General features: G+C 48.2%; 2 protein-coding genes across 2 annotated transcripts in view; one reads left to right on the top strand and one right to left on the bottom strand.

The window, feature by feature from the left end:
• Window positions 1-1,233: 1,233 nt before the first annotated feature.
• KLHL34 (kelch like family member 34) lies at window positions 1,234-4,199 on the top strand. Its single transcript, XM_055339142.1, has one exon. It carries the CDS (start codon window positions 1,259-1,261, stop codon window positions 3,200-3,202), a length of 1,944 nt encoding a protein of 647 aa, XP_055195117.1. The 5' UTR covers window positions 1,234-1,258; the 3' UTR covers window positions 3,203-4,199.
• Window positions 4,200-4,281: 82 nt separating this feature from the next.
• Window positions 4,282-10,928, bottom strand: part of CNKSR2 (connector enhancer of kinase suppressor of Ras 2) — a 274,536-nt gene continuing 267,889 nt past the window's right edge. The window contains exons 21-22 of the mRNA XM_055339141.1: window positions 9,395-9,591; window positions 4,282-6,705 (exon numbers count right to left, since the gene is read on the bottom strand). Of these exons, the coding sequence (XP_055195116.1) occupies window positions 6,490-6,705; window positions 9,395-9,591 (413 nt within the window). The 3' untranslated portion in view covers window positions 4,282-6,489. The remainder of the gene's footprint in view (window positions 6,706-9,394; window positions 9,592-10,928) is intronic.

The raw sequence follows: 10,928 nt of genomic DNA, 5'->3' as shown, positions 1-10,928 counted from the left end.
GGCCAGCCCGGGAGACGCGGGCCGCCTCGGGAAGGGCGCAGAGTAGGCCCAGCATCTCGAAAGGGTGAGTCCAGGTGAGGGGCACGTTACGGAGCGCCGCTGGCAGGGAGCCCGGTCCCCCGGGCGCGGTTCCCGCCCGCAGCTCCTCTGCGCGCAGCGGCCTCCTGGGTGTCAGCGCGCAAAGTCGCCGCGTAATCCCCGCCCCCGCCGGATGAATTAGGGCCCCTCTCGAAGCGGCAAGTTTGAGCCCGGGGCTCCTTTCCCAGGCGCCAACGCACCTGGGGTCGACACCCCCCCCCCCGCCCAGCCGGCCGCCTCCCCCCAGACACCACCAGGTCCGGGGGCGCCGGAGACTCGCGCCCCTCCAGTGAGCGCCTCCCGCAGCCCTGGCCGAGTTCCCGAGAGCCCCTGGTGAGCGGCGGCTCGTCGGGTCACCGCAGTCGGGCCCGGGCCCGGGCCGCTCCCTCCAGCGCCGCGGCCCTGGGTTCGCGGCCAGCAGCCGGGGCGCGGGGCGGGGCCGGCCGGGGAGGCCGAAGCCGCGCGCTATTCCTGTCGCGGTGAGCTACCGGCATGTTATGTACGGCGCCCGATCATGCCTCCGACTCGCCGCGCTGACCTGCGCCCCCCCTCCTTAATCCCCCAGGCTTTGATTTGATCCTCCGGGCGGAACAAGCTCACCCCCCTCCCCGCCCCATACCCAGTTGTCCCCGGCCCTGGCGGGTGCCCGCAGCGCCCGTCCTCGTCGTCCACCCCCGGGAGGCCAGAGCCCTCGCCCCGCGCTCCCGGGCCGCCCCGAGCCGGGCCACATCCGCGCATCAGCGCCGTCGGAGATCAGGCACCCCTCAGAATCCGTGCACCCGCAGCTCGGCCCTTGCAGGTGATGGTGCGAGGCCTCTGCGGCCCCCCGCGCAGGTGTGGGCTCCCCCGACTGGGACGGGGAGGGCGCTTTGGGGAACGCGCTGGCAGCCTCGGCAGCCGCCCAAAGCAAACCCCGCTCCCTCTGGAAGCCTCCCAACTCCGTGCCCTGCGCAACTAGCAGCTTCTGGAAACCATTCCCCGACCGGGTTTGCTCTGAGAGTACAGGGTATCTGCAGGCCCGGTTGAAGGTGCCGGGGCTTTCGGCCAAGCAGGCAAAACGGGCCCCCGCTAGGGGCTCTGGGGCTTGCGGACTCGGTCCTGGGGCCCGGTGCCCCGCGATGCCTCTGGCCGTCCCCGGTGGGCCCCAGCGCCGGCCGGGCCGCTTCCCGCCCTGGGCACCATGAGTTATTTCCTATCTTACTGTAAAGCTCATGGCGGCGCACTGCTCACCGGCTATCAGGCCCTGCGCGCCGAGGGCTTCCTGTGTGACGTGACGCTGGAGGCGGAGGGCAGCGAGTTCCCGGCCCACAGGTCGCTCCTGGCGTGTTCCAGCGACTACTTCAGGGCCCTGTTCAAGAGCCACACCCGGGAGTCCAGGGCAAGCGTGATTCACCTGCACGTGCCGTCGGCGGCCGGCCTGCAGCGCCTGCTGGACTTCATCTACACCGCCTGGCTGCCGCTCTCCATGGACACGGTGGAAGACACGCTGGAGGCCGCCAGCTACCTGCAGGTGACCGAGGCACTGGGGCTGTGCGGCCGCTACCTGGAGCGCCAGCTGGCTCCCGACAACTGCTGCTTCGCCGCCAACGTGGCGGCGCGCTTCGGCCTGCTGCACACGTTGGGCGCCGCGGAGCGCTGTATCGCGCGCCACCTGAGGGAGCTGCTGCTGCGGGGCGCCGGCCCCGCGGGGCTGCTGGAGCTGAACCCCACGTCGCTGAAGGCTCTTCTGGGTGCCCCCGACCTGGCGCGGGTGCCCGAGTCCTGGCTGCTGGGCCTGGCACTGGCCTGGCTGCGGCAGGAACCTGAGGCCGAACGCCTGGCCCACTGCGCCTCGCTGCTCGAGCGCGTTCGCTTCGGCCTTGTCCCTGCCGACGTGCTGCGGCGCGTGTACTCGGGCTCTGGCCTCGACCTGCCCGCGCGGGTCAAGGGCCTCATCATCCAGGCCCTGAACTACCACCGGGCGCCCTCCCGCCAGCCGCTGTTGCAGGGCGAGCAGACCAGCGTCCGCAGTCCCCAGACCCGCATCTTGCTGGTAGGGGGGCGCAGGGCTCGGGAGGCGGTGACCGAGGAGGTCGTGGTCCCCCAGAGGGTAGCCAGGGGCCGGGGCGCCGCGCCGGAGCCCCAGGAGGAGGAGGAGGAGGAGGAGGAGGAGGAGGAGGAGGAGGACTGGGAGCTCACCCAGGACGTGCTGGCCTTCGACGTGTACAACCACCGCTGGCGCAGTCTCACGCGGCTGCCTGCACCGCTCCTGGGGCACAGCGTGTGCACCGCAGGCAATTTCCTGTTCGTCCTGGGCGGGGAGAGCCCTCCGGAGGCCGCCTCCTCGCCGCTGGCAGATGGCCCGCGGCCGGTCACGGCGGAGGTGCACCGCTACGACCCGCGCTTCCACGCTTGGACCGCGCTGCCCGCTATGCGGGAAGCGCGGGCCCATTTCTGGTGCGGCGCGGTGGGCGAGGGGCTGCTGGCCGTCGGGGGTCTGGGCGCGGACGGCCAGGCGCTGGCGTCTGTGGAGATGTATGACCTGCGCCGGGACCGCTGGACGGCGGCCGCGGCGCTGCCGCGGGCGCTGCACGGCCACGCGGGGGCCGTCGGGGACCGTGGCGTCGTGTACATCTCTGGGGGCAAGGCGGGAAGCGGCGAGGGCGGAGCGAGCAGCCTCCGGGACGTGTACGCCCTGGGCCCCGGGGAGCGAGTGTGGAGCAAGAGGGCGCCCATGAGCACCGCCCGCTTCGGGCACCACATGGCCGTGCTGCGCGGCGCGGTGTTCGCCTTTCTGGGGCGCTATGAGCCCTTCTCGGAGATCGAACGCTATGACCCCGGCACGGACCAGTGGACCCGGCTGCGACCGCTGCCCTACGATCGCTTCTGCTACGGGCTGGCCGTGGTGGAGGAGACGGCGCTGCTGCTGGGCGGCCTCAAGTGGCGGGAGTCGAGGCAGGTGCCTACCCGCAACGTGGTGGGCTATGACCTCGACCTGGACCGCTGGGAGGACATTGGCTGCGCGCTACCCTGGGCCTGGAGCGGCCTCCAGTGCGCGGTGCTGCAGCTGGCTGAGGGCGGGGACGAGGAGAGGGAGGGCGGGCGCGCAGGGGCGCCGGATTTAGTGCTGGGCTTAATGGGGTAGTGCGGTCTTTGGCGACGGAGGAGAGAAAGTCGCGCATGGGCAGGCTTACGGAGTGACGCGTGGGCTTGCCCTAAGAACGGGACTCGGGGGGCAGAGCGGCTTCTGAAGTTTAAGGATGTACACGAGACCTTGGTGAAAGAACATTCCCCCTAAGCTGAGGACTTCTGGGACGGCTCATGCTGGTCTAGAGGTGGACTTTTAAAAATACAATATGACCCTGTTCTCCCTCTGATAGTTAAAGTGTTTCCCTAGGTGCTAACCAGTGATTTCTTTTGTGCCAAACAAACAAGGCCAAAAATGTTGGCCGCAAGAAGTTCTATGCAAAACCCAGAAAATTGTTAGCTATAAGGGTTGTAATAGTCGGAAAAGATGGCATTATCTGAATAAATAGAGAAGGAAAGTGCCTTCAGTAAATAGTGTGGGATCATTATAAGGAGAACTATGATTTCAGGATTCAGAACTATGTATGGTTCTGCTCTGATGGTTTAATATAAATGTAGAACTGAGAGGGGGAAAAAATCTCTAAGTTTTGTTTTGTTTTTGAAAAAGTGGCCTGCGTTAAGTTTTTCTGTCCCTCATCCTTACCCCTAGCCTGCTTTTGCCCTGGCTTTAGGCAGAAAATTGGTTTTGTTTTATTTCAGTAGTCCTTAGCCATAATAATCAGGTTCTTCAGGTTATGTGGAACATCTAGCAAAACCCAATCCTATTTCTTTCATCTTCTTTAAAAGTTCATTATGCAGACATGCCAGTAGGTTATAGTTGTAACACACACACACACACACACACACACACACACACACACACACACACTTTTGGCGGTCCCTTCCCCTCCCCCAACCTCCCAAGAATCAGCAGAAAGGAAAGAAGAGTAGGTGAAATTTTCAAGTTTGTGTCAGCTAAACGGGAAAGGAGTTTGATTTTGCAGGGTCTCAGAAAAGATACTGGCACACACTGAACAGCTGCTGCTTCTGGCTTGTACTGCGGATGGAGTGGCAAAGTTAGAGCTCCGGACTAGAGAAGGGAGTAGGGGATGGTGGCTCTGGGATTAGGTCTCAAAGAAATGTGGTGAGGACTCTGTATGAATAAAGTAGGTGCTTTATAAGGATTCATTAAGAGCTAAATTTATTTCACTTCAGTTTACAGTACTGCCTCTCTCCTAGATTTGAAACTAATGCAATAAAATGTACAGATAAATATAGTGTTAAAAGGTCTCTTTCATGCTAAGCTAATCACGAGTCTTTTAAAATTCATTAGTTTAATTTTTACCATTTAAAACAACAGAGCTGACTTTACAACAGTAAAAGCTGCTTTAGTAGTAACACAGCTAGTCTTTCCATCAACTGCTCGTTGTTTACAGGGCATAACCTTGCCGCTGTATTCATGACACATCCATCAGATACAGATATTTTTAAATGAATGTACACATTTGGTCTAGTAAACATCAACAAGTCTAAACACCTGTAACAAGCACACTTCATTTTAGGACAAGAGGTTTTGTTTGTTTTTTTTTTTTGTTGTTGTTGTTTTTACATATACAAAATTCCACAAATTTAATGTACGTCAATATCCATGCAGTAAATAAATGTTTTTACAAATAGGTTTTTTAAATGATAAAAATATTACACTAGACCCAAAATTCCATACAAACATTAATACATGATTTCTCATCCATTTTGACTAAATATAGGATTACTGAAAATGTGCTGTAGAAAGGCCACTCTCCTGTACAGTGTGCAAAGTCTGCAAAACGATAGTGATTCAATGTTGGTTTCAAAAGCAAAGAAAAAGATCCCTGCTGTGGAGTTTTTACTTTCTCCTCTACAGCAAAAATATTCACTGGCATATATCTGAACTCTTAGAGATGAAAGTACATTCACTGAGCTGTACAGGCAACAGTATAAAGCTGATTAGAAGTAGATTTTAGAATATAGAATAGTAAAGGAGGGTCCCTTCCTCCTCCTAAAAAAAAAAAACAGCAAATTGTGACTTGTACGTTATGCAGCCAGACACTAAAAAGCAGCACAGTCATTATCATGCTGTGATCACTTTCAAAAACGAGATACTTATAAATGGAAAATATATGAAGAGGACTTTTTCACAGACTTCATCCACTCTATAGAACAATTCATGAAGCTAGGAAAAACCTCTATAAATTCTTTCTCTCATATAATTCAGTGTAATATATTTCTGAATGACCATTATCCTCTTGCTCCTCAGGAGAGAGGCACATTTTTATTTTTCAACATTGTTTTCTGTATTAGAACACACATTGGCCTGTATCTAAATGTATTTTACTTTCCTGCCTTAAATATAATTACGTAAGTGTAATTAATGGACTGGGGGAAAATTGGAAACTAACTGGAAAGTTGATTAATTTCTGATTATCCCTTGTTTTTTAGTAGCTGGAGTTTAAAAACATGAGTTGGGCTGAAATTATATATATATATATATCTGTTAGCTGCCGTTCTGGGTGAATTAGCTGTGTTTTACAAAATCCACTCTCAAATTCCTCTGTACACAATCAGCATTTCATCACTACAAAAATAAAGGAAGATTTAAACCAAGAAAATAAAGCAGCTCTATCTTCAATTTTGGTCTTAGTTACAAAAACATCTTACAAAGCTTTGCCCTGATACACCATTAAGTGTCCCCATAGATTTGGAATAGTATTTCCATTAACCAGCTTTCACAAGTTAACAGACTGTTAAGACGAATATTAGATACCTGAACTTTTCTTATGTTGATGCTCCTCTATTTTGCTTAACTCTTGTATGCACATCTACATTTCACAAAAATAAAACTACAGCATTAAACTTTGTGCAATGTTTAAGAAAATTCTTAGAACATTTTAATAAATATAAAAAAGGTTTAAATTCTTTCCCACCCACAAGGATGTCTGCACCTGAAAAAATGTGATTTACTTTTGAAGTCTTGTTTATATAAAATTAACTTAAAGGGAGAAAAGATGACCTTAGATAGAAAACTGCCTTTTTGTGGTTTTACTACTTGAAGACCACCTGTCTTCAGAGTTGTTTGCAAAAGTTAATTTTAAGTCATTGAAGACAGTTGATTTTGCACATGGTAAACATAAGCTGAGCACTAACTGCATATAAAATATACAAATGCTCATTAAAGACAGTGGTATTATGACCATATATGGTTTGTTTCATATAGTTTGGTAACATTAAAGTATAGCTTGTCAAGTGTTCCACACACTGATATAAAACTACCTCATATACTTGATCAAAGTACCAGAAGGTACCAGATGGCCAGAGGACAGAATACACTTACACATGTGTTTCAATGTATGAGTGAGTATGTGTGAGAGAGGAAGTGATTGCATCTACTTCAGAAGAAAGACTTAATGGGTCATTTGAGGTGGTGTTTTGACAGATATCCAAGAAAAGATCGAGGTACATCTGCTTCCATTGTTGGAATTCTTTAGATGTCAAGTCTGGATTGTCTAGGACTTTATCAATAATGGCTACTTCCCCTTCTCTGGCCTGAAAAGCAAAAGGATTCAACAGTTAAGGTGGGTACAGACTTTCATTCGTGTTCAAAATAAAAAGTTAATAAATCTTGAGAAGCCCATAAGAAATGGCTCTGGTATGCTCAAACCCAGAGATTTAGACTCAAATCCTAGTGTGCTTTTTTATACACCCAAGGTAGGCCTGTATTGCCCAGTCTGTGTGGTTAGTTTCTCTTGGCTGATCTTGTTTCCCATCTCTGTCTATGGAAACCTTCCTCATTCTTTAACAACCAGTTCAGATGCCTCTCATTTCTTAAAGCCTTCCATCAACAATCCCCCCAAAATGTTTTCTCCCTCATTTATGTCCTCCTAACACTTTATCACTGCCACTGAGTGGACTTACATACTATGTGTTGAGTTACTTTTGCACTGTCCTATCCTTCCTGCTAGATGGCTAACTCCTCATACTTGTATGAGAGAGAGCACAGCCCTCCTGTCACCACAAATAGTAACTCTGGATGTATGAAGGTCATGGCTTCCTTCCTGTAGCACTGGGGGTCTGCAATGCAAAGGAGCCCTCCCTTCTCTGCTGGAGGCCAGCAGCTGTCAGCTGAAGAATGAGGTTCATTTTGGGGGAGCTCAACACAGCACAGCTATCTCCTGTGGGAGAAGTGAGTCTTCCCAGTGGGAGGAGGGATGAAGATGAGAGGGTAAGACAGTCTGAGGAGCTAAGGCCTGTCTTTTAAGCACTCAAGGAAGGGGCAGGGAAGTCTAGGGAGTGTTTTGTGGGAAGTGGGAAGGGAGAGCTAGGAGGAAAATATAGCAAGGTGCCTCTTAGTTGTTCTGGTCCTTGGGGTCAGATGGGGACAGCAGGACTGGTGCTGAGGAGGTTGGGGGTAACCTTGTGCTTGGTGAGGGGCCTGTTATGGTTCCAGGGACTACACACATCCAGGATTGCTTGGGCAGTTACAATTTCCATCCTCCTAATTTCCCACTCTGAAAAGTATAGGGCTCTGTGGTTTGGTTTTATCAATGAGGGGCATTTCTTCACAGTTGTTTTTCATCATCTTTGTTCCAGAGAGTGGAGCACAGCCTCACACACCTAGTGATTCACCAATACTCAATGAACTGAACATTGGCAGGAGCTCAAATTCTTTGCTACTGGAAGTAAATGCTTTTGGGGATCTGGAGCATAAAAGACAGGGCTGAGGGGCTGAGAGAACAAGACAGAAGCAGGTCTTCAAAATATGTGAGCCTGACCAGCATCCAAATGCCTGTCTGTTTTTACAAGCAGACAGTTTGGATCTGAATGGGGTGGGGGGCTCTGTAAGGTGGGAAGGTGAGGTTATCTTTGGAACAGGGCTGGTCAGCAGAATCATTCTAAATAAAGATTTAGATTTAGCAGAATCTAAAGAAATAAATATTTTATTTATTTATTTATTTATTTATTTATTTATTTATTTATTTATTTAAGAGAGGGATCATGAGAGTGGGGGGAGCAGAGGGAGAGGGATAGGCAAACTCCAGGCTGAGTGTAGAGCTAGATGTGGGGCTCCATGTCAGGACCCTGAGATCATGACCAGAGCCAAAATCAAGAGTCGGATGTTTAGCTGACTGAGCCCCCCAGGCACCCCTAGCAGAATTATTCTTATTACTATTATAGCTCTTTCAAATTCTTGCCTTAGTTACCAAAAGGCCATTAAGTTGCCCCACACATTTGCAATAGTGCTCACAGGAATACCAACTACAAGCTAACTGACTCTGAAAACCTGGCTGCTTGCTACTGGAAACTTTTTATAATCAGGCATTTTCTATTTTGTTTATCTCTTTGTTACTCATCAATGCTTCAAAATCACCAAACCTCAGCAGCACTCCATGGATCTGAAATATTTCCCAAAGGAGCCCTTTGACCTTTTGTTTCCTGAAATTCCTGCGCCACATACTCTGTATGGTAGTTCTTTTGTGTTTATGACTTTTCAAGGTTGGAAGGCCCACTTGGGGAGAATTTGTACAGCTGGCCCTCTCCCCTCATACACACACGGTGAGGGGGCTCTGTTTCCTGCCTCCCTCTTCAACCTCCTGCCTCTCTGTTCCCCTCTCTTCACCACCTCCTCCTCAATCTGGGGGTGGCATAATAAGGAGACTACAGATAATGTAAGCACTTATGGAAGTGTAGAAAAAGAAAGAAACATGTGAGTTGGGAACTGATAGCGTAAACAGAACAATTATAAAATTTGTATATGGAACACGAATCACTGTGGCTTCACTCCAAATGTGCTGCAGGAGATATTCACGAAAGATCTCAAAGCCTTTTAGTGCCCACTATTGCATTCTGCATGCATGCTGTGTTCTTTTAATAACTATATTAATAACAATATTAATATGCCAATAACATGGCATATTTATCTTAGGAAAATGAAAGACAAAGGAATAACACCAGCCCCACATTTTTGAAATAAAAAATTTAATTACGTCTGGTTTTCTCCTAGAACTAAGTCACTTAGCATTTAGCCAATGCTTTGAGATGATAACGAAAAGTTAAGGTGATTTCCTCTTAACCAATGTACTTACAACGCTACAGAACAGCCGAGCTTGCTGCTTCCCCTCTACCTACCCACCCCCACCCCCTCTCCATTTTGTATTTTTTCATTTAGACTATCTGGTAATTCACCGAGCTCAAGAATGAATCTCTAAGGAATTTCTCCTTCTATTTAATATCTTACCTTTAAAGTGCTTTTGAGAATTCTCAGCCTGTGTAGTTTGTCATTCATCACAGGGTCATTACATCTCTTTATAAAGGATAGCTTGTATTCCATCTTAGTTGAAATACGATGTTCTCCCAGTGGTGACAGACTGGCTTGCTCCAATGCCCTGTATAAATCTTGCAATGAATCTCCTAACTTTTCTTCCCTACTTTCACCTGCAATGTTCAAAAAAAGAGAGAAATGAATCCAGTGTAATGGACAGTTAATGGACACTCCAAAAATCTACTAAAAAAAATCCAAACCATCTGAAGAACAGGATAATGAATGATTGGGAAAACACATTATTACATTAAAAAAATCCCCACAGCTGCTAGCTATATTGGGTAAGATTTTTAGAATGGTCAGATAATACGATGTTTGATTAACAATATTCTCTTAATAGCAAATCACCGTACATATCTTGAGTCCATTAAGTTCAAAGATAGAGTACAAAAGGTACACAACATAGAAACAATCCTGCACGTACTTTAATATTTTAACACATTAATGAATATCCCTTATCATTATACTGAGAAGCATAGAAGTGCTGATTAATAGAGCTCTCCTGGTTTAGCAATACTGAATGAACTGATTTTTACATTTTTCCAGACTGCATAAGATGGAATGGCATTCACTGGAGTTATATTTGATTATAAAAATCTTCCAATAATGCACCATAGAGGATTATTAGATTTCATGTGACTGCCATAGTAATGCCTGCCACGTTGTAAATCTAGTAAATGACCATAAATTATCATGAATAATAATGCTTTAATTAAGGTGAAATATGAAAATGTTTACATGCAAATGTAAGGAAAAATCTGGCACATACTAGGAGAAGCTACTCAGCATTTGTAAGATCTATTTGTAAATAGATCTATTTGTAAGCATTTGTAAGATGAAGGAAATAATCCAATATTTTTGAGAGAAAAAATTGGAGTCTAGTTCAGGAAAGGACCTTAGATCTATTTGAATAAATCAAACTCCAATCTTGTTCTTTAATTGCCTGAATCCTGGTATCATCTCTTTCTCAATAATGATAAACAAAGATAAACTTGGATTTTGCTTTGAGTGGTGGATAGGATTAGGGTTAGGTCACGTTTCCTTTAATAGAGAGCCAAAGAGTACTATTTGAGGAATACTAATTATATTGGCTCAAGGAGTAAATATGGAATGTTGTTCATTCCACCATGGTCCATGTGAATATTTTAGGCTTGCTGACATAGTTTTAAAAAAAAAAGACTCCCGAGTTGCTAATCGATAATAACAGTAGTTAACATTTATATGTGCCAGGCAGAAGGGTAAATGATTAACATTCATGGTCTCTTTTAATTCTCACAATGCTGAGAATAGATCTATTTGATTTTCATTTTATAGCAGGGAAGCACCTTGCTCAAGGACATACTTAGTAAGTGTAAGTGGCAGAGCCAGAATTGCAGCTGGGCAGTGTGGCTCCAGAATCCATGATTTTTAACAAGAATTCTATACTGCCGATTTTGTCCGTGGTCATTTG

Source organism: Nyctereutes procyonoides, unplaced genomic scaffold (assembly GCF_905146905.1).
Source record: "Nyctereutes procyonoides isolate TBG_1078 unplaced genomic scaffold, NYPRO_anot_genome, whole genome shotgun sequence".
Classification (NCBI taxonomy): Eukaryota; Metazoa; Chordata; class Mammalia; order Carnivora; family Canidae; genus Nyctereutes; species Nyctereutes procyonoides.
Note: the sequence above shows the minus strand (reverse complement) of the source record. Positions and strands in the feature narration are given on the sequence as shown.

Bases quoted from the DNA above. Each gene is read 5' to 3' on its own strand.
- KLHL34 (XM_055339142.1), top strand. From the start codon at position 1,259: ATGAGTTATTTCCTATCTTACTGTAAAGCTCATGGCGGCGCACTGCTC.